At 43.7% G+C, this 24386-nt stretch overlaps 1 protein-coding gene across 1 annotated transcript in view; it reads left to right on the plus strand.

The window, feature by feature from the left end:
• Positions 1 to 24386, plus strand: part of LOC121289841 (catenin alpha-3-like) — a 1845970-nt gene that overhangs the window by 1296283 nt on the left and 525301 nt on the right. Inside the window, exon 11 of the mRNA XM_041209732.1 lies at positions 12449 to 12605. Within this exon, the coding sequence (XP_041065666.1) occupies positions 12449 to 12605 (157 nt within the window). The remainder of the gene's footprint in view (positions 1 to 12448; positions 12606 to 24386) is intronic.

Below are 24386 nucleotides of genomic sequence, written 5' to 3' on the forward strand. Positions count from 1 at the left end.
CACCTCCATTAAGGCAACAGTAAAACACATAGATTTCAAAAGACCCAGGCAAAGTAACACATTACCCTGGATAGTCGAATTCAATATTGAATTTTCTCAGCTTCGGTTCCTTTTAGACAACAGCTTGAGTACAGATGCTGGAGGCTTTTCACATTTGTTAGATCTTAGAATTCCTTCCCTTGCACACCGCCTTCTCTCCCTTATACATATTTTCCCCTTTGAATGCAAATTCCCATTATTTCACTATGTCTTTTGACTTTACCTCTCCAAAATAAAAATCTTAGTACCAATTTCTGCAGTAATCATTGGGAAAAATAAACACACTGTTTCTTAAATTCTCCTGGCTAGGTGTAACATTTCACCCCCTGTTTTGAATTCAAGCTACTCTGGTTTATTTAAAAATGCACCTCACATCTTCCCCCATGTTTACCTATTTAGCATTTCAAACCTAGATTCTCTTTTTACATCAAAGCCTTCAAACTAGTTGTCTCTAATTCAATTAAGTCCCACATACAGGCATACATACATAAACACAGGCCCCACTAATACTCCACAATAAATTCCAAATAACATTATGAGAATTATTATATCTTCCTGACATACTTATTCAATATACTGACAGAAATATTATGTAAGCGGAAAGATGAGAAATGTTTGCCCATAGAATGTTATGTTGACAATTGGTCTCTTTGGGATAATGTTCATTCGACAAAATGTGTCACTGAAAAAAGGCTTAAGAATAGACCTAGCCAGCAAAAAAGAAATGTTAGAGAGGAGCAAGATCTCTAAGATAAAATGGGTTGACACAAGGCACCAACTATCAGACTGTTTTATGAAAAGAAGTGACTGGTTGAAGAAATTACTAAATGTATTGGAAGAGTGGCACCTTGAGGAAATGGGAAAAAAATTGTATATATTGTTTTTTGCTTTATAATTGTGTCTTTATATATATATTATCTATATATATGTATGTATATATATAGGTAAAGAAAATGTAGGCTCTATAAATGTGAAAATACGTGACTTTATTTCCTTCTGTTTGTTTTGAAAAGAATGTTCTTTAGTTTTCAAGAGCCTTAATTTAAAAAGTAAAGCAGGGAATCTGTTAATGTATCAGTAAGTATATTGCTTGGAATTGCCTTCTAAAGACATTGCTAATTTAATTAAAACAGGTGATGGGCATTGGTTCTCAAAATAGCATAAGTAGATACAGCTGGAACACTCTCATGTGGAAAGGTATGGAAAGGGCTTGAGCAAGTCTGTAGCACTAGAGAGTTACCTTGAGAATAGACCAGCTTGAAGTAAAAGATGAGCTTTGGACTTATTCACCTAGGACAAGTGCTTATTGTGAGTAACAGATGTTGTGAACTTGGATTTCTAGAAGGCATTTGATAAGGTGCCACAAGATAAGATTACATGAAGTAGGGGATAACATATTAGCATGGATAAAGGATCGGAAAACTAACCGTAAGCAAAGATTAGAGATAAATGAGTCTTTTTCAGGTTGACAGGTTGGAACAAGTGGAGTACAAAAGGGATCAGTGCTGGGGCCTCAACTATTTACAATCTAAATCAATGGTTTGGATTAAGAGACTGAATGTGATTTTCCAATGACATCAAGATAACTAGAAAAGCAAGTTGTCAAGAGCAGGTAGAGAGCCTGCAAATTTGTCTGCTTTGGTAGGAAATATAGAAAAAGCAGTATATTATTTAAATGGGGAAGAGATTGCAGAAACTGATAGTACAGAAGGGAACTGAGCGTCCAGGTACATGAATCATAAAGTTAGTATGCGGGTAAAGCATTAGGAAGGCAAATTGAATGTGGGTAAAAGCAAAATACTGCGGATGCTGGAAATCTGAATTGAATGTTGGCATTTATTGCAAGGGGAATGGAATATAAGAGTAGGGAAGTTTTATTGCAGCTGCACAGAACTTTGGTGAGACCACATCTGGAATACTGTGTACAGTTTTGGTCTCCTCAGTTGAAAAATAGATATGATGCATTAGAAGCAATTCAGAGAAGGTTCACATAAATCAGTCCTGGGATGGGGGGGCTTATCTTAAAGGTTGAATAGGATGGGTGTATACCCAATGGAGTTTAGAAGAATGAAAGGTGATTTTGTTGAAACATGCTGTTGAGGGGACTTGATAGGTGGATACCGTGAGGATGTTTCCACTTGTGGGAGAGACTAGAACCACACTTTACGAATAAGAGGTTTACCGTTTAAGGTGGAGATGAGGAGAATTTTTTTTCTCTGAGTCATTAGTATGTGGAATTCTCTTCCCCAGAAAGCAGTGGGAACTGGGTCATTGAATTCATTGGGTGAGACAGATTTTTGATAGACAAGAGGGTCAAGGGTTATGGGGGACAGATGGCAAAGTGGAGTTCAGATCACAACCAGATCAGCCATGATCTTATTGAATGGTGCAGCAGGCTCGAAGGCCTGAATGGCCAACTCCTGCTCTTATGTTCCTAGGTGCTATGGTGATCGACCGACCAATGACGATGATTGTAGATATTATTGTGGAACTTTGGCAGGGATTCTTCTTACAGGACTGCACTGCTTCATCAAGGTCCCTGATCTTCCAGTGAAGTTACAGAATTGAATGAAAATCTCCAGCAGGGATTTCAGGCGATTTATATTTGGAAATCATACTTAGCCCTGACCTCACACATTTACAATGGCCAGATACTGATAATGTGGAACAGACACTGATACTGTTGGGCAACAATAAATACATTGGTTCTCCAAAAGTGTTATCACAAATGTTGCTTTGTGAGTGGCATCAAATTGCAGGAAGAATAATGCAGCATTACACATTCTGTTCAATGAACTTTGCCACTAATAGAGAACTTTATCAGGTTTAGTTTTCAGAATTGATTACTAGAGATTCAAAAAGAAAAAGCAACTTGTCTGTCTTGAATCTTTCCTGTCTTCAGGTTATCCTAAGCACTTTAGACCCAATTAATTGTTTCTGAGCTTAAATCACTGTAATGTCAGGAAATGTCAGTGAGACCTCACAGAAGACAGCTTGGAGCATATGTCTTTGGCCTTACATAAAACAAAGTTTTGAATCAGTCCACTGTCGTAGTCCCCAGCATCTACTTGATGCACTTGCACAGAATTTGCTGTTAAGTAAGACCACTTGCTACAATAACAGGGTTCAAGTTGAGAACTGTAGTGCAATAGAGCTCCTGACAATCTTAGCATGAAAGCTGAAGCATTTCCTATGTTACAGTAGTGACCACGCTTCAGATAGTACTTCATTGGCTGCAATGCACTTTGGGACATCCTGAGGTTGCGAAAGGCACTATATCAATGTAAGTATTCCTTTCTTACACAGTGGCATTCTGATGAGTGATTGTGTTACATGATGTTGCTTGTTAAGGTGAACAAATTTTGTGAAGTTTGTGCTTTTATATAAGCAGGAAAAGGTAATAATGGTTTATGTAGCTGACAAGGTTATTTAACAGAATGTGGGCGCTAGCTGCTGATGGTCAGACCATTGATGCTTGATGAGCAGTTTCAAAAATAATTAGCTTGAGGGACATGGTTCTGGGCTCCAGCTGGATTCTTAGGTTCTGGTGTGAGAGAAAAAGGGGGTTTCCTGCTTTCATTTGGGCTCTTGCTCTTGGTACAAATGTACCTAACTGAGCTGAGAATGTAAAGTTGTGCAGCACTGAAACTGCTTGAATCACATCACATGTTGTTCATGGCAAGCTGCTACCGGATAGAGCTAGCTGGGATCTGGACACTGGGGCAAGGGCTGTTCGTGGGCTCCATATTTGAGTGAGCAGGAGATGATAACAAGAACATCACTAATATCCCTTGGAAACCAGCCACCCTGCTTCATGTCACTGTTACATCTATGTGAGGAGGGGTGAAATGGCTCCCCTATTCTCCCACTCCAGGCCTGATAGTAACAGGTTTTTTTGTGAACTTAGATGCTGTGCTCTACCAATACGGCAGGTGTCCCATTATTTACACTTTCAGATTTAAAGAATTAGTTAGACAGGCTTTCTGAGGTTAAACAAAGAACAAAAGCTTATTTAAACTATTTCCTGAATTTAAAAAAAACTAGGTAAATCGTAATCATCATTTATATGTCACACACATCTGTCTGGGCCCCCACACACACCAGTACAGATGATAGGATAAGAGGTAGGCTTAAAGATTTTTTACAGTTCGTGAAGAAGATAGAACAAAGGAGTATATGGTTGGCTGTTCTTTGGCTGGTCTTGATGCAGTGATTCCACATTGCTGCTGTTTTTGTTCAGTTGCCTTCCTGGGTGTAGTTGTATGGAGCAGATTTCCGTTTTATTCCCAAAAGATTTACGGTAGATTTCCCTTCTCAGGATGGTTATTTTGCAATTCTGAGTACAATACTTTTTTTTGAGAGAGAGAGCAAACTGCTTTTTGCAGCCTGTTTCAGTACAGTATTCTGGTCTCAGATCTTCCTCCGGTTGGTAACATAGTGGGCAGAATTTAGCCCTCGATGGGCGGGCAGGCCCCACCGGATTGGCAGCGGGTGGGCAGCCAAACTCCGCCGCCGAAACGGGCCCTGCCGCCATTTTGAGTGGGCGGGTCAATTGAGGCCCCCCCCAGCAGGCTGCCCAATGGGAAGTGCTATGCCCTCCCTGTGTGGGGGTTGGAGGGAATCCCCGTCTGTCAAAGTGCACTGTTTCGTGCATGTGCGTGAAAGAGCGCACTGCTCCCTGAGACTAAGTGCTGTCTCAGGGAGATTGGTGAAAGGTTTGTAAACTTAAAAAATAGAAAGATAAAAAAATTATTAACATGTCCCCCTCATGTGACAATGTGACACGAGATGGGACTTGTTAATAAATATTATATAAACTTTATTAAAGATTTTTTAAACAGACATGAAACCTCATCCCGCCAGTGGATGAGGTTTCATGTTTTTTCTCCTTCCCGCCGGGGCTCCTGGCCTGCCTGCCAACCTTAAGGTTGGACAGAAAGGGCCGCTAATTAGCTTAATTATCTTGTCAATGGCCTCAATTGGCCATTGACAGGTCAGCGGGCGGACAGCTGATTTCGCTGTCTGCCTGCCTTCCTGAATATTTAAATGGGACAGGATGATGTTGGGGGTTCCTCCTGATGTCATTCCACATCATTTTCCCGTTGGCGAGCAGGCCCCGCCCCCAAATCAGCGACGGGAAAATTCTGGCCAGTATCTTAAAGTACCCAGGGATATTCAATTAATCCATGTCTGCCGCAGTTATTGTTTTAGAACAGGTAATTGCCTTTTGATGTCTCATCTCAGAAACTTTTTCAAGGTTTCAGGACTGTGTGATATCAACAGGAGATGGGGTCTTTCATGCTCCCCAGGGTTGTGTCTGTTCTTTTTCATCCCACTTGGTGGAATGCAAGCTTTTATATTGTACTTGGCTGACAGTCTCCACTGTCATAAGATGATTTTAGTTTATTTTTAAAAATCCAGCCAGAAAAATTAGAAATTGGATCTTTAAAACAAAAAGGACCTCCCTGTAACAGTCACCTAGGGAGATATTGTGAACTAAAGCATCTCCTTAATAATGACAGGCAGGTGAAATATCCATTCTTTGTGCTTTATGCTAGAGTAAAATATACCTACTGGATAGGTGCTTCATTGTCTAAATGTTAATGACAATGTCTGACTGGATGACGAATTGAGAAATGTGCTAAATGTTCCTTGCCTCCAATAATAGGATCTCTTGCTTCTGTAGTGATGCTACAAAATGAATGCTGATTCCCAACATCATTGCTGATTAAACCTTGGGCCTTCCTCACTTATTTTGATCCTGATCATCCTATTATAAACACTGAGGATTAGTGTGTTGGGGTGGATGCATATAGCAGGAGTGGCACCATGGGCTGGACACAGAGCTGGTGCCTTTTTGGCGCAAGACCTAGGAGGAGAGCTGCAGGATTACACACACAAACTTGCAATTGATTGCTGTTTGATTTCGTCTTTGGGGGACCCATGTGTAGCACAGTGCAGCATGTATACCGATACATTAATTATCTGTTGGAATGTCTGGGGGGAGGTCCGGAGCTCCCCAAAGCTAACATCGGAGTGGGTAGAAGAATTGTCCTGCAGAGATCCAGAGGCTGAATGCTAACAGAGTTGTTTCTGTGTGAGTTATCGGTCTTTCCACAACCCCATGTTGAAGCAGAATTTTTGGATTCACTCCAAATTTAAATAAAGCCAAGGCCTCAAGATCACTGGAAGCGTTTGGTCAAAGGGATAGGTGGCAGACTAGTGCCCTCCACCAGTGGGTTGCCCAGAAGTCAAAATCAACTCCATTGCATCTTGCAGTAGAGCTTTCCTTTGATGGTGTAGTGCGTGACTACTTACTAATCATGACATTCTTCAAAGTGCTTCTGTTAAGAAAAGACAAAATAGCTACCTGCAGTTAATGTTTGCATACAAGGATGGAGGTGGTCCACTACCTCCTTGTGCCAACATGCCTCATTCAGAGGCTCTCACATCTGAGTGAAAAGGCTGTGTGTTCAAGCTCCACTATGGAATTGAGCACATAAACTAGGCAGTACTGAGGGAGTGCTGTACATGTGGGCAGTGCTGCCTGCCAGCTCAGGTGGATATATAATATTCCATGACACACTTTGATGAAAAGCAGGGAGGTTCTCCATGCCTCAACCATCATTCCACCTCCAGCCAACATGATCAAAATGTTGTGCGTCTTTCCAACATACAAATAGCCCTGTACATCTGCCCCATCCTATGCAGACTGAACAGAGGAATGGGACTAATTGGATAACTCCTTCAAAGAGCGGGTCCAGGCACAATGGGCCCAATGGCCTCCACCTGTGCTGTATCATTCTCTGTCAGAATAAAGAACAACTAAAGATGCAGGCATGACCCAGTTCCCAAGCAGCAGCCATGGATGTGGGTGTCTAGGATGTGGGTGTCTATGAATCCTGCATGTATCTTGTGTGGGCAGTATGCTTGGTGTTTGTTGGTGTCTGGAGGAGGTGATAGTGTAATAGTATTGTCACTGGACTGGTATCTAGAGACCCAGGGTAATGCTCTGGGGACCCAGGTTCAAATCCCACCATGGCAGATGGTGGAATTAAATTCAATAAAATCTGGAATTAAAATAATAATTAAAATGTCTAATGATGACAATGAACCATTCTTGATTGTTATAAATGTTCTTTAGGGGAGGAAATCTGCCATCCTTACCTGGTCTGGCCTACATGTGACTCCAGACCCACAGCAATGTGGTTCACTCTTAAATGCCCTCTGAACAAGGGCAATTACAGATGGGCATGGCCCAGCCAGTGATGCCTACATACCATGAACAAATAAAAAAAACTATTCACAAGCAACAGGACCAAGATAGTGTCATGACAACAACACAGCACCTTAAAACATACACCATGCCTGTGTATTTGGAAAGTGGAAGAATAGTTGCTGGACATTGTCTCCCTGGGATCCCACACCATAGGCAGGATTTCATGTCCCACTGGTGGGCGCAATTGAGAGTTGGCAGCCTGCCTGCTGACTATTGAGAGGCCTATTAAAGTCCTTAATCAATTAATTTAAACCTATTTTTCGCTGCCCTTCCAAGCTGGTGGTTGGCAGGCTGTGAATCGGCCAGGTGGCCTTTTGATTTTTAGTAAGCCTGATCCACAGGCAGGATGAAGTTTCCACAATTAATGAAAAATAAATATAAATTTTTGGGCAGAATTTTTATTCTATTTATGTTATTGTGAGTGAGCCCCATGTCGGGACATTTTTTTTCACATTTTAAAAAGCTTTATTTTTAACTTTAAAATTGTTCAGCTCCCTGAAGCAGCTCCCTGCCTTCAGGAAACTTTCAGTGTGCGGTCCCCCCACGCATGCGCTGCTTTTTGCACTCGGACTCCTCCTGCCCCCACCCCAGCAGCGCTGAGCTTCTCTATGCGCATTTCACGCTGGCTGGCTGTTAATTGGCTGGCCGTTAATTGGCCAGCCAGTGTGAAATCGCGGCCGAGGCCAATCGCAGGTGGAGGACCGTTTCCCAGCTGCTCCGGGGCCCGCCCGCCTGAAAACCTGAAAAATCCTGCCCCATGTTTATATTGAAGCCCTGTTTTGATCCTTGTCAAGCATTAAGTTTAAACAGAATGTAAACACAATTACTTTGGCCTCTTTGCACAGCCAAGCAAGCTTCTTCCTCACTTGCTTCCAGCTTCATCTTGCCCCTCAGAGTCAAAGGTGAATATAGTCCAATTAATGCATTTCACTTGGTTTAAAACAGACCCCAAATAAAAACCGGCGAGAGGGAGAAGAGAGTCGGAGGAAAGGGAAACCCATGAACATGCTTAGTTCCATAAGGTAATGTTGAGGGAACTGCAATATATCAGGGACTATTGCTGAAAAAGAGCTATCAACTTTGATTTCTCACACAGGGCATCGAATATTATTAATAGCTTCCTGCACTACATTAGCTGTTAAAATAATTATACTTGGCACTGGAATAAAACTGCATTTTGAAAACTGCTTTATAAAAACAGGAATCATTGAGAAAGGAGTTCACAAATGGCTTTTCATTTAATATAATAAAAGTTACATATATTAATTTGACTATATTTCTCAAACATTTGATGAATTTGCACCCTCTTCTTGTGCTTTACAGCCTTTCTTTATTGAGAAGGTCTATGCCTTCTTAATTCATTCCAGCATATAGAATAGGGCCTCATGTGCAACAATTTATGGTGGTGTTTTTAGTGCCCATTATTCACTGAGCCTTATTGAACCCTAATGGTATCATTGGCACCATGTCTTTTGTCCCATTCTCTTAATTTTCAACCATGCATAGCTTTTTTTTGTTCAAAAGTGTTTCTTTTGAAAGGCGTACACACCAGAGACGTTTCTCTAAAAGCTGGCAGCTAGATGTGAATGAGAGCTTGTGGTGAACTTTGTTAAAGTGTAGCCCAATTACTTGCAAAGGATGAATGCCTTAGGATCCACAGCTGTTAAAGCTATTTCTAGTAGTAATTACCTGGTAATTGGTCTGTGTAACCATTAGGGTGATACCTCGCAGTGCCATGTGCAGTTAGTGTCTGCCTAAAGGTTTAGGCAGCTGAAGAATCAAAACTAAGGCTTCAATTGCTGAGCCCAATCCCTTCCATTCCAAGCACCGGAGAAAGTTAGACAAGAGTTTAATACTTATCCTGCAAAGTACATATATTGGTGGCTTTGAGTCTGAGATGTATCTCAGTGTATATGCAGATGTACCAACAAGTATTGAAGAAAGCTATTTTATTCATGGCTTGTCAAATATTGTCTACATGAACACATTAATTTTTTAGATGTCAGACTTGGCTCAGTTGGTACTAAACGCTGACCCCTGAGTCAGAAGGCTGTGGCACAACTGTAAAAGTAAAATAGTGGGGATGCTGGAAATCTGAAATAAAAACAAAGTGCTAGTCAGCAGGTCTGACGGCGTGATTGAAGAGAGAAACAGGTGTTAACGTTTCAGGTTAATGGTACAAGAACACAAGAAACAAGAATTAGGAGCAGGAGTAGGCCATTCAGCCCCTCAAACCTGCTCCACCAATCAGCCAGGTCATTGCTGGTGTGACTGTGGCCTCAACTCTACTCTCCTGTCTGCCTCCATAACCGTTGACTCCCCTGTCAATCAAAATTCTGTCTAACTTAGCCTTACTGCTGCACTCTGGAGAAGAGAATTCCACAGACTAACAATGCTCCGAGGGGGAATAAAAGTTCTCCTAATCTCCATCATACGTTTTTAAACTGTGTCCCCAGTTCTGACCTTTCAATGGTTTTAGTGCTGGCAGTGGATCTGGAGATGATCTTCTGGCTTGGTGCCATATGCACATTCATCCATAGGCCAGAAAAGCATTGAGTGAGAGAAATAGGCCAGATTTCATGCTCATCAGTGTGTGGAGCGAAGTTGTGGAAATGTTCATCCAGTTTTTCATTGATGTTCTGAAGGATTACAAATTATCACCATTTTGAACCATCTCCAAACCAAGCTACAAATTCTACTACATGTGCCATTTAGACTAAATCTTCCCCAAAGTTAACTCAATTTCCCATGCAACATAATATAGATGAAGAAGGTGCTTCAAATGAAGACTGGGCCCCTGAACAGCCTGGAATGTCCTGTCGGTCTCCCTCTGTAAATTTGGCAGGTTGCTGAGGAAAATGATGAGGACCCAATTGTGTCAGGTCTCTGTGATTTCAAGGAGTTTCCAGGCTGCCTTGGTAGGGGCAGAGCCTCAGTCTGTCCCTACCCCCATTTGCATTGAGGGGCAAAGGAGGGGAGTCGAAGCCATGAGTTCCCAATCCTGTTTCTTGGGTGGAATCAGTGCCTGTCATGGAGTGTGTTAGCCACTCTGGTCAGGTGCAAACCTGGTAGGTGACCGGGACCCCATGAAGAGTGCCCCAGATTATTTTGGGAAGAGTTTAGCACTTTAGCTAGGGGAGTCAAAGGGATAATGGCCAGGATTGAAGGGAGCAGGGCAGAGGTCCGTAAATATAGGCAAATATAATACTGCTGTTTGTAACAGTGAGTTATGTGACAATATCCCAAGAACTGCAGGGGTGTTGGTCAACAAGTATCCCACAGCCAACAACATCAAAAACAAATTCACTGGTAATTAACTACATTCTTAGATAACCAGCCTTCATCTAGTTGTGTTACCCCTCCCATTGCTCATTTGAACTGTCCTCCAGCCAGGTACTATTCTCTATCTAGGCTGACACAACTCTCCCCATAAGAGTAGCCACTAGGTGGGCTTGGAAGCAATATGTATTGACTAGTTCTCTTGCATGTCAGCTGTGGCTCATTGGGTAGCCCTCTTGCCTCTGAAATCACAAGATTATGGGTTCAAGTCATAGTCCAGGGCTTGAACACAAATATCAAGGCTGATATCTATTGCAGTACTGAGTGAATGCTGCACTGTCAGAAGTGCCATCTTTCAGATGAGACATTAAATCGAGGCCCCATCTGTATGCTCAGGTGAATGTAAAAGATCCCAAAGCATTATTTTCAAGAAGAGCAGAGGAGTTGTCCCTGGTGTCCAGGCCAATATTTATCCCTCAATCAACATCACAAAAGTGCAAATTCACTGAAATGACACTTCAAAAATGCTTACTTGACTGCCAAACACTTTGGAACTTATTGTTCTAAAATGCACTATGTAAATGCAAGTATCTCTTTTTTTCCCTAATGTTCATTGCTGAAAAAAGAGACTTGCTGTTGAAGCTTTTCATCTTTCACTCATCAGGACAGAATCGCAAGAATACCAAATCTCAAGGGGAAAAACAAATTTATACTGCTTGAGAAAAGGATGCTGATTGGTTGGCAGGTGGTATCTGATTGTTTGAGGCATTGCCATAGAGAATGCATCAGAGAACAATTATTGGCCAAGCTTTTGTTTAAATTCAAACTTCTTTCTAGGATAACAGCTAGCCTCTGCCAACTCAACAACAACAAATTACATTTACATAGCACATTTGAAGTAGTAACAAATCTTAAGGCACTTAAAGATACCAATAAAATCATTTTTGACAACGGGCCGCAGAAGGAGGACAAAAAGGTAGGAGCATCCTAAAAGTGAAGACTGAAGTAGAGAGGTTTCGGGGAGGAACTGCTGAGCTTAGAACCTGGGCAGCTGAAAGCAAGGCCGCCAGCGGTAGAGTCATTAAAATCGGATGTGCAAGAAACCGTATTTGGGGGTGCACTGATCTTGAAGATTTGTCGGTCTGGAGAAGGGTACAGAGATCGGGAGGGGGCAGGCCATGGAGGGATATGGAGAAACAAAGATGAAGATTTTAAAATTGAGGAATTGTTAGACAGGGAATATGTAAAATTCAGCAAGTATAGGGATGGTGGGTGAATGATATTTTGAGTAAATTAAAATATGAACAGCTGAGTTTTTGATGACCTCAAGTTTATATAGGGTGGAAGATAGGAGGCCAGCCAGGAGAGCATTGGAATAGTCGAGTCTAGAGGTAATAAAGCCATGAATAAAGGAGATTTCAGTTGTGTATTCCAGTCAATCTAGGAACACAAATTGAGGAGCTTGAAGAAAAGAAACCTACATCTTGCCACTTTGCACTTATCTTTAATTCCAAATTATTCAACAGCCAGGAGTTCAAAATATGAGACCTTTGTTGCCCATGTGCCATACAGGCCAACAGCACTCTCTATTGTTAAACAACCTGTTCAGGAAATGGAAGTGCTAGATTAATAGAGAAAGCAACACTCCAAGATTTCCAGGTATAAAGGTATCATTCCCAACAAAAGGCTATTGAATAAACTCCCTTCAGAATAAACTCAGTCATTGGCACCAGGAGATTTGCTCCAATGAATATAAAAATACAAATGTTAATATTGCATCAGGCTCGCAATTTAGTCCCTTTTCTGTCATTTGAAAATATTGAGCTGGACTGATTTTTCTTTCTGTCATAGGTCATCAATGCTGCACTAGCTCTAGCTTCTTCCCCAAAAGGTCAAAGTATCAGAATTAACATGGAGATGTACAAGAAGGCCTGGGAGAGCCACATCCACCTCCTCACTGAAGCAGTGGACGATGTCACCAGCATTGATGACTTCCTCGCCATCTCTGGTAAGAAAGGTCCTTTTCCAATTGGTTGTGTTGGGATTGACGATGTGACTGCTTGATGCTGGCTTATGTCCAGTCCTGTGGGGTTACTCGTGGCGAGTCGAAGGTTCTGCTGCTGTTGGGTGGGATTAGGCACTGTGCTATGTATATGGCAACAAAAGCAGAAACAACGTACATTTATCTTCTCCTTTCAGCTTCTCCCATTTTACTTGGGGTCGCCACAATGCTGGTTAATGACCCTTCTCCTGCTTCTCCTGTCAGTCACACATTCCTTTTCCAATGCCACTGCATTTAAGCCTCTTGCCAGAGCCCCCTTCCATCCGGTCTTAAGTCTTCCTCTTCTCCTTCCTCCCATCTCCATCATTCACCTCACCATATTTCCCCTTTCTCACTCCACAACAGATGGCCATGCCAGTTCAAGCTCTCCTGAGCTACTTTCTTCGATGTTCCCACAACTTACATTTATGTTGGGCCATTAGTATAGTAAAACACACCAATGCTTCACAAGAGCATTATCAATAATTTTGACACTGAGCCGCATAAGGAGATATGAGGGCAGGTGAACAAAGGCTTGATCAAAGAGAGGCTTAAAGAGAGTGAGAGAGGTATAGGGAGGGAGCTCTAGAGCTTGGGGCCTTGGCAGCTGAAGGCACAGCCACCAATGGTGAAGGGATTAAAATTGGGAGTGTGTAAGAAACCAGAATTAGAGAATGCAGATAGCTAGTTCAGAGGGTTTTGGAGTTGGAGGCAGTTCCAGAGATAGGGAGGGGCAAGGCCATTAAACAATCTGAAACAAGGGTGAGGATTTTAAAATCAAAGCATTGCCAGATTGGAAACCAATATAAGCCAGCGAGCACCAGCTGACTGGTGAATAGGATTTAGTACAAGTTAGGATATGGACAGCAGAGTTTTGAACGAGGTCAAGGTTACTGATGGGGCAATGTGGGAGAGTGTTGGAATAGTCCAGTCTAGAGGTAACAAAGACATGAGTATTCCAGCAGGAGAGGCAGGGGCAGAGATGGATGATGTTAGTGGTGGACATTGCTGATCTTGGTGACAGAGGAGTTGTGGGTTTGGAAGCTCCGGCTTGGTTCAGCTTCAGACGGTGGGCAAGGAAATAGATAGAGTTGGTGGCTAGGGGACAGAGGTTGTGGCTTTGGTTTTCCCAATGTTTAATTGGAGGAAAACTCTTCCAAAGCTGCTGGTCAAACAACATTATAAATCAGATACAGTGGTGTGGAATGGGGTGGTGGGTGAAGGGGCATTAGTGAGGTCAAGCTGAGCATCATCTGCGAACATGTGAAAACTGACCTTGTGTTTTCGGGTGACGTAGCTGGTAAATGAGAAATAGGAGGAGGCCAAGGATAAATTCTTTGGGGTCTCCTGAGGTATCAGTGCAGTAGTAGGAAAAGAAGCCATTGCAGGAGATTCTGTGGCTATTACTGGGCAGATAGGAATGGAGTCGGGTGGGCAGTTCCACCAAGCTGGACAATGGACGAGAGGTGGTGTGGTAAACTGTAGCAAAATCTGCAGGCAGGTTGAGAAGGATGAAAAGAGACAGTATGAGATAGCAAATAGAAAATAATGGGTTAATCTAGAGTGCTTTTTGAAAGACTGCAGGAGAATGGGCTGCAGGTAAGGGGAAGGTTCACATGAAGAGTAACTAAAACCTGGAATGGTTTCCTGACAGGCAATGTGTGGCAGAAACAGGCAACCGTGAAGCAGCTGGGCCACTTTGACTGGGGAGGCGGCTGTAGGTTTCTACAGGAAAGTAAATTGGATGGGACAAAGGGCATTGCTCATCTATACTTACATTTGTGATCATTGTGAACTCTTTCTGACTTATCATGTTGCTTATCACAGATACGGTTTAAAAGTCCCCAGTTTACTTTGTTTTAATGGCTATTTTTATATAACATGGAATTTTTATTTTTTATTTTTTCAAGGGCTGTGGTCTTCGCTGGCTGGGTCAACATTTGCCCATCCCTAGTTGCCCTTGAAGGTGGTAGTGAGCTGCCTTCTTGAATCACTGCAGTCTATGTGGTGTGAATATGGAAAGAGAAAGCATTTTCATTGCTCCTTTAGTTTTAATCATAGTTTTGCAGCCTTTTTCATTGCTGGCCAAACAGAGGAGGTAAGAAAATGCAAAGAGTGACTCTTGGCATCCTCTGCAAGGGGAGGATGTCCAGGGTGGGGAGGAAGGGGTGCAGAGAGGGGAGGGTGTCTGTGGAGGGGAGGAAGGGGTGCAGAGGAGGGGTTCCGGGGGACAGAGGAAGGGGTGCAGAGGAGGGGAGGGTGTCTGCGGAGGGGAGGAAGGGGTGCAGAGGAGGGGTTCTGGGGGAGGGAGGAAGGGGTGCAGAGGGGGGAGGGGTTCCAGGGTTTGGTGGGGGGAGCTGTACAACATGCAGGTGAATGTGCACAGGAGGGGTTGGATAGTTCCATGTCTGCCTCCTGGGGTGTGAACTGAGGGTGGCCATGGTATCGAGGAAAGGTGAGAATGACTGAGGGCAGAATGAGGTGGGTGGGTGAGGGTTCAACGGCAGCGATAGAAGGGACGGTGAGGATGGTTGGTGGGGACTCGACCACAGACACAGACCCAGGGGGTGGGAAGGAGGAGGTTGAGGATGTGAATTTGGATGGGGGTGGGATTTTTAGGAAGGAAGGGAACGTGCACGTTCACCTGGACATCCCCGAAGGAAAAGGGTTGTGGCTGGTAGGTCACGGAAGGGAGTTGGAAGGTGATGCCAGGGGTTCAACAGTGATGGGGGAAAGGAAACAGATGACTGGGGGAGGGTAAAAGACACGGAAGCAAAAGTAAAATTGCATTGGCACCATGCTGTCCAAATGGAAAGTGAAACAACAGTCAGGGTGGGCGGGAACGGGTGCCGCATGGGAGTGTGATCATTGGGTGGGCAGAGATGCAGTTCAGCTCAGATGGATAACTGAAAGTGAACTTCAGCAGGTAGCTTTGAAAATGCTCAGGACATTGAGAAGAGTGTGAAAAGTGAAGGATCCCTGTGTGTGTGTGAGTTTTTGCACGAGTCTCCGAAAGGGTCTACCACACACACACTTCTCCCTCCAGAATCACTCATGGGCTGGCTGCTCCCTCTATGGTTGACGAGTCTTCCAGGATGCTTATTTCCATCTCTTCACTGGAGGAGGAGTGCCCTTGGTTGCAGATGAGGACATGGGTGGAGCTGAGGGACTGGCTGGCTGAGGGTGTCAGTCACTTGGCAGAGCTCCCTGTGAACCAAAGTAGGGAGAATTAGTACACGGCAGCAGAGTCAACAGCAGGAGAGAGAGCACTCCCATTTGCATTGAGAGAGGGATGATATGGTGCAGAATCCTCATGAGGGTGTTCACTGCCGACCTCACCATTACTGCAGGCACAGCCCATGTCCTCACCAGTCAGCACGATGCCCGACCTTCAAAGTGAGTAAGGGGCCTAATGTGGGCCCCTCCACCCCTGGGTCTGGGACCTCTCCCTGCTGTTGTGAGCCAGCCTCTCCTGCATGAAAACAGATGGAGAGAGTGTGAGCAGGACACATGGCACTGTGTGGAATGTTTGTGTAGCGAGCAGAGACATGAATGGGATGAGGACATGAGCTCCAGTGATATGAGCCTGATAGAGCTGTGAGCGTGTGTGTGAGAGTTAGTGGTGCTGTCCCTTGAGGTGTAGGATCCCTGTGGATGTGTGATGGATTTCTGAGTGTGTGAGTTGAGTGATGAGAAGAGTGAGTTAACCTGGAGGAACAGATGAGACTATTCATCCTGTAGTGGCACTGGATGCCTGTCCTCTTTTGCAGAGCATTTGTGCTGACTGCCACCACCTCCCATGATGGATTGGCTCATTCTGCAGCCACAGCAGGGATAGAGGACATCACAACAGGCCTCCATAGCATCCAAAGGCATTCCAGTGACGTGTCTGGGGCATGCAGTCTTCTTGCCTCCCATAGATATCTTCCCTGCAGTAGTCATGCCGGGGAAGCACTGAGGTGTGCATGTGACTGGACTTTCAATACGGTGTCCGGCGTGCTGAAGTGGCGAGGTGATGGCGGTCGACTGAGAGACCACCCGCAATTGAAACGGCATGTTTCCCAGTGCATAAATAATGTGACGGGTTTGGGATGATGTGACGTGAAAACCCGCCATTGTGGCCGGCGGGTCAAACATCGTTTGACCTGCCCGCTATTGCACTTAGTGCAAACCTGGGAAGATTCTGCCCCAGAGTTCAACTCCTCTAATGGGCTGTGGACCACCACACTTTATAAACCTGGCCCGACTCTATGAAAATTGAGGAGTAGGGCATGTCTATTTCTGCAATGGAGCGAGCCAGCTCGGCATGCCAGGTCTGGGTTTTTGACAGGAACCAACCTCACCCTTTAAAAGTACTCCCAAAAATCAGACAACTTGGGAATGGGGTTGGGAATCCCAGAACTGGGACCTGCCCGCCATTTTTAAAGGGCTCCTGGGTCATCCCGACTCAGTGAAAATCCAAATCCAATCTTTAGACTGAAAGAGGCTGTTTTACTGGAGAGATTGTGGGCTCACCATAAGTTAAGTAAAAGTGATAATTGCCTTATTTTATAATTGTTATCACTAATTACCATTGGATATTACTGTAAGATTTTTTACAACTACTTGAAAAGGCAGATGGAGACTAGGGTTTAATATCTTATTCAAAATATGAGAACTCTTCCTTTCAAAGGGTAATTTTATAAATATGCTTTCTGGGTGTGGAGTCTTGTCTGTTGGCAGTTTGCATCACAAAACTGAGCTCTATGCACCCGTGAAGGATGAGACTTCACCCCACGGTCTCTCATTCTGATACTTGGCCTGTTTACACATACATGCTGTAAGCGCATATGCACACACTGCACATGCATATATCTCTAGCAAACACACATGCACACGAACATGCACACACATGCGTCCCACACATACAGGACACGTTCAACTTGTGTGTAATAACCCAGAGGCCAAATACCCTGCGTTCTCAATTCCCATGCGTTCTCAATTCCCATGACGAATGATGAATACTGATGGAGTAAGGATGAGGGATGTCAGAGTGACTGCTACAGCAGGAACTGGTCTCTGGGGACCTGAAGCGCTCAGGGCAGGTGGTGCAGAGAAAGCTGCCTGACCAAATGTAACGTCCAGAGAGATTTAGACAATAGGACACAGCACTTTCCCAATGACTGGGGGATTGCTGCTTTGACAGGGCCGGGAGACAGATGAGGGGAAAATCAGAATAAAAATGCTCTGAGCTAATAGGGGTCATTATGATTATTTTTTAATTTTATGTTTGCTTTGATCTAATTATTAATCTGCTGTCTCACTATCATGGAAACCAAAGATACATAAACCTGAAGACATCTCATTTTGTGGCTTTAATATATTAAATTCAGCATGAGGCTACAATTCCACTCATTCCATAGCCCAGGGCGCTGCTGTCAGAGCTGCTTTATTGTAATGTGTTCACGGAGCTGAGGACAATCAATATGATTTAGAAATTCACAGTTGCAATAACTTAAGGCATTTTTTGGTGTCAGTTCCTTCTCCTTGGCACTTAAAAATTTATAATTTCGCAAAGTATTGCCATGGATAGAAATGAAAAGTGACTCAATCTTGGTTTTAAGCATTTAACAAAAAAAGCTTATGTTGGATTGCCCTCATTAAATCGGCGAGATTTGTTTACACCATGGTTTTAAGCTGTTTCCCACGGCAGCACAAGGTAAAAGTGGATATTCAGAGTCTCTTATTAATTGGATCCCGAGCCAGATGGTGAAGTATGAAACGAGACGCTAATGTTTTTCTTGATAGTAGGTTTAATTACAGGATGCAGCATTACATATGTCTGCCTCCTACTACTAACACCCAGTGTCCCAGAAAGCTTCCTTTCTTTGAGCAGTTGAAACTGCGAATGAATAAACAATCAAATGCTTAACCTCTTAAAGGGAAAGTGTCTCTTTATACTCTTTTGAGAAAACTAAAAACAAATTAACTGAAACTTTAGCAGCCCCTTAGAGATACTAAAAAAGAAATCAAATCTTTCAAAGGAGCTTATCAAAATTAAATTAAAATAACATTTTGGGGGCAGATAATATAGTCCGGCCCCTATGGTGACCACTGATGGTGGAAAACCTCAAGCATATCGACGGACATCGCGTGCTCCATCTCCAGGGATACTCGAGCATGGATGTAAAGTCCTTTATATCCTCTTTTGTAAACCGAATGAACAAATATAAACTAATTAACAAATAAGCTAATTGAAAGTCCCTTAAAGGGGCACTGTAACAAAGAAAAGGAAGGCCTCTAGTGTACCAGTGTGCACCACTTGCTCCCTCCCCAGGGACATTGGGGGAAAACGTAGCTGCAGAAGAGGAGCAGGCAGTCAGGCTGAACCACTGCCTGCTGCCTGGACCTGTTAATGGCCACCTTGGCCAAGCCCAGGAGCAGGCTTATAAGGAGGTACTCCACCCTGCCCACCACGCCGGGCAGCCAAAGATCCGGAGGGTGGGGCTGAAGTGCAACCAAAAATTTGAGGAGCAGGCCCTTCAAATCAAATAGGGCTGCAGCCTTGTGCAACTGATGTGAACATTGAACAGTGACCCCTCCAGGCCACAGGAAATACAGGCGGCCTGGGAGTCCATGAACTATCTTAACCTTCTGCACGGGACTGCTGCACACAACACCCTCCACGCCAAATCCCCAATGGTAAAGGGGAGGACTCCTATGGAGAGAGCTCTCCCCTGAGGCTCCCACCACCTCTGGACAGCAGGACAGAATGCAACGGTGTGTCCGGACAGTTGACGAGGGCGGGAAAGTGAAGCGTGCGCGGCAGCAGCCTGTCCAGGAAGCTCCTCCCCGCAGAATGAAGAGGTATGGAGGGAATTTCCGAGAGATGGCTCAAATTGTGGGGCCGAGACACTTGAGGGAACTTTTGGGCAAGGGGCCAATATGAAATTCCATTCAGGTGGAGAAAATCTTTCTTTATTTTTATTGGTATACTTAGAAGAGTATAAACTAATTAACAAAGCGGCAGCCCTTAAAGGGGCACCATAACAAAACATCAAAAGGAAATTTAATAAATCAAATTTGGAAGTTGTTTCCAGGGTTGATGATGCAGCCCTTGCAGTACCCACCAGGAGCAGAAAGCCTTGAGTGTACCAGTGGACACTGTGTGCTCCCTCTTGAGAGACCCTGGCATGAGCATAGCCATGGAAGAGGGCAGACAGTTGGGCTGGACAGCTCCTTTGACTTCCCGCTGCCTGCACCTGTTTGGCCACCTTGGTCAGGTGTCTGTCTTTATAGGCTCTTCTTGAGAAACAAAAATCAATAAATGAAACTAAAAATCAATAAACCAGCGTGGGTGACATCCCCGGTGGGGCACTGTAACTAAAACAAAAAACCTGAGAGGAAACCTACAAAACTGAACCAAAATGTCATTTCTGGGGCAATGATACAGTCCAGCCCCCGCGGTGCCCAGCGATCGTGGAAGGCCTCCAGTGTGTCTTTCTTTGTGTTCAAGATACTTCATCAGTCAATGTCCTTCACCTGTGCACACTTAACCTTGATATTACAATTAACATCCCTCCTTGCCCCAAAGCTCTTTGCCCTCCATGAGGAATATTTGGAATAGGGAACAGTCTGGCAGAATTTACAGGACAGACAACGCATGGTGTCCTTTATTTTGTACCCTCTAACACTGGTCCAACAAGTACCAGGTGAGAACCCAGCCAGCCCGACGCTACTTAAAAGTTGCGACTTAACATGCTGTGGTGGCATGACTTTGGCATTATCTGCACAATTCACATAAAGTCAAGCATTTTTACATAGGATTCAGTCCTATAATATCTAAACTGTGCTGGAGCCACAATTTATGACCTACCCTCCAGAGTTAGAATCAGGACAGAAATACCTTAGAATCAAACAGCGCAGAAGGAAACGTTTCGGCTTGAAAGAATGATAGGGCTGAACAATATGAGGTCATGGAATTGACGTGTAGAATTTAAATTGAAGCATGTGCAGCTTGGTGACTCCCTCTCAGCCAGTTTCACTACATATACTGCTTAAAAAGATAGCAAGCTATCTTTCAGAAAGGGCTGAGATGATGATGTGCTATGTACTTACTCCTTATCATCAGTAATATTCTGTCCCTGCTGTATTTTTAGAAACTTTACTTGTACAATTATTCCAAGTGAGGGGAGATGAGGAGAATTATCTGATCTGAAATGCTGTGCCTGAATGGTTGGTAAAGGCAGATTTGATCACAACATTCAAAAGAGAAATGGTTAAATACACGAAGTGGAAAAAACCCTAAGGCTGAGGAGAAAGAGCACAGGAGTGAGGTTAATTGAATAGTCTTTTCAAAAAGCAGGCACAGACATGGGCTGAATGGCCTTCTTCTGCACTGTTTGATAATAAGGTATTTCTGTCCTGACTCTAACTCTGGAGGGTAGGTCATAAAGTGTGTTGGAAAGTCACCTGCAGCTGTAGAAATCAGGCTGCAGGTCTACAGTTGTCAACCCTCCAGGATTGGCCTGGAGTCACCAGGAATTGAGGATCAATCTCCAGGACACTGTGTGTAGCACTGGAGAAAGATCATGGAAACATTTAAAAATTGGTTTTCTTGTCATTTTCTTTGAACATTTCTCCTCACCAAATATAAAATATTGAAAATGGGGCAAAAAATGGCTGGCTGACAGTCAAGTATCATCCAACTGAGTAAGGAGACCTTTTTGCTTTTCAATTGGCATTGGAAGGCCATACATCACAAGGATGGCGTTGGCTGATTAATAGCTGGGATGTGAAGGAAAATCATGTGATGAAACCTCCAGGAATACAATTAATCACAGTTGGCAACCCTATCCACGTCATTTAACCCCTGGGTCTCGTTAACATCCCACCGTTCCACTTCTGCCTGGAACAGAGGGGAACTGGGTGGGAAACTGCTGCTGCCCTCCTTATTAATGGACGACCCTGCCAAGCCACTTTGCTTTACTCTGGCAACTTCCCTGCTCAGGCCTCAGTGGAAGTGCTGTCAAGATTTAAATAACATTTTTTGCACCCTGATCTGCCAATTTAGTGAGGCACCCTGCCATCAAATGGCTTAGGTGCCCATCCAGATGGGCATGAGAGCATGATTCCTATAGCACAAGGGTGGGTAAGTAACATGGGCAACTTTAATTGCCCACCTACCCAGTGCCTATGAAGTGGGGAGGTTAAATACTCCTATGCTGAGCTTTCATGTTATCAAAAATAGTGACAAACTACAGGTGCTGAATTTAAATGGTGCAGATCAATCATCAGAAAAATATGATGGAGTGTTAAGCCACAAGAAAGGGTGAAAACTTACTGCATTTATATGACTTCCCTCTGTTGTTTCATCCATTTATAATAAACCAGTATCTCGGCTGATCTATTTATAGATGCCTACACAGCTTTTACAAAATAGCTGGTATAATAGACCAGGTGAACATGGTGATCTGGTAACATTGGCAACAGATTAGGCAGACAGTATCAAGACAAAGTTTAAATATTGATCTTGTTACCCTGTGCATTAAGGGCACCAGGTACCATGGCATGACAAGAAGTGCATTTATTGATTTATTTTTTCTTAATTATTTGTGCAGATTAAGGGGAGGGACTTTAGTGCAGGAGAATGAAACCCTTTGCATTTTAGATTCCATGAACTCATGGCCAGGGATAGCACAGCAGGCACAGTGTGAAGCTCCTATTGGTCTTCCCTAACAATAGCTGTCAGCTCCAACCTCAGAAAAGCACTCCCCCTCACACATCATTGCACCAGTGTGATTCTATTTTTCACACTATCCATCTGTAGCCCCTCAGATTGAGGCTGCAAAGTGGTGACGTAATGGGGACATTTTGTGGTTCTGTGTGCCCACTAGGAACTTGATCAAGACTGTCACAAATTGGTTTCACGTCAGATCCTTACAGTCAAGCGACAGAGGAGCCTTTCATCTCATCAGTCTGTACTGGATTTGAAACCAGGTCCCAGAATGAAAGTAAGTTGGCCTTACTGGGCTCTGCAGCTTCTCAGAGTTCCTATTTATGTAAAAAAAAGCAAACTAACATTCATTGGCTAACATGCAGGAATGTCTTCCTGTTGCTGAGGTTAGTCAATATAATTTATAAATTTGCAGTGGTAAAACTTGAGGCATTTTATGATGATTTCCTTCCGAATATCTTTTTGACACTTCAAAATGTACAGTTCTATTCCATGCCATAGAAACAGCATAGGCTCGTTCGAGCACTAATTGAACTCTTGGGCTAAAAATCGGATAAGGCCCATTCTTAGGCATGGGTATTGTAAGGACAATGTCAAAAAAAGTTCAATAACCTTACAGGAGTGATCAAGGTTAATAAGGGCAAGATTAATTGAATCCTCGCAGAAACAGAAGCAACAGGTAACATTACAGTAGCAGATCAGGAGAACCCTCAATGTTTCAAAGATCGAAGTCCAAGACATGCCAAAACTGTAGCTCTGTAATAATCATCACATTTCACCCTCAGCCAACTGGATTGTATCTAAGGTTGACATTTCAAAACTGTGGCAGTAATTCCACTGCAGCAACAAATTAATGAAAGGAAAGACTTGCACTTATATAGAAACTTGGAAAATAGGAACAGGAGTAGGTCATTCGGCCCCTTGAGCCTGCTCCACCATTCAATATGATCATGGCTGATCTGTTATCTCAAAGCCATACCCCAGCTTTCTCCCCATATCTTTTGATGCCTTTAGAGTCTGGAAATTTATCTATTTCCTCCTTAAATATATTCAGTGACTTGACCTCCACTGCCTTCTATGGTAGAGAATTCCACAGGTTCATCACCCTCTGCGTGAAGAGATTTGTCCTTATCTCAGTCCTAAATGGCCTACACCATATCTTCTTGAGACTGACCTCTTGACCTAGACACCCCCCACTCCCAGCCATGGGAGAGATCGTCCCTGCATCCAGTCTGTCCATCCCTGTCAGAATTTTATACGTTTCAATGAGACCTCCTCTCATTCTTCTAAACTCCAGTGAATACAGGCCTAGTCAACCGAATCTCTCCTCCTACCACAATCCTACCATCCTAGGAATCAGTCTGATGAACCTTCGCCGCATTCCCTCTATGGCAAGTATATCCTTTCTTAGGTAAGGAGACTAAAGCTGTTCACAATACTCCAGGTGTGGTCTCACCGAGGCCCCGTGCAGCTGCAGTGAGACATCCTTGCTCCTGTACTCAAGTCCTCCTGCAATGAAGGCCAACATACCATTTGCCTTCCTAACAGTTTGCTGCTCTAGTGATTTTCAAAAGCACTGCACACCTCGAAGTACTTTACAGCCAGCCAAATGCTTTCTGAAGCGTAGTCACTATGAACATACATACATATGAACATGGGAATTCGGAGTAGGAGTAGGCCATTCAGCCCCTCGAGTTTGCTCTGCCGTTTAAGATTATGACTAATCTGATTGTGGCCTCAATTATACCTTCCTGTCTACACTCCAATATCCTTTGACTCCCTTGTCAATCAAGAATCTATCTAACTCAGCCTTAGAAATATTCGATGACCCATCCTTCACTGCTCTTTGGGGAAGAGAATTCCACAAACCAACGACCCTTTGAGAGCAAAAAAATCTTAGAATCTCTGTCTTGAATGGGAGACCCCTTATTCTGAAACTGTGCCTCCAAGTTCTTGTCTCTCCCACAGTCTCAAGAAAGGGGAAACATCCTTTCAGCACCGACCCTCTCAAGTCCCCTCAGGATCTTATATAT

The sequence above is a fragment of the Carcharodon carcharias genome, chromosome 17, assembly GCF_017639515.1.
Source record: "Carcharodon carcharias isolate sCarCar2 chromosome 17, sCarCar2.pri, whole genome shotgun sequence".
NCBI classification, from domain to species: Eukaryota; Metazoa; Chordata; class Chondrichthyes; order Lamniformes; family Lamnidae; genus Carcharodon; species Carcharodon carcharias.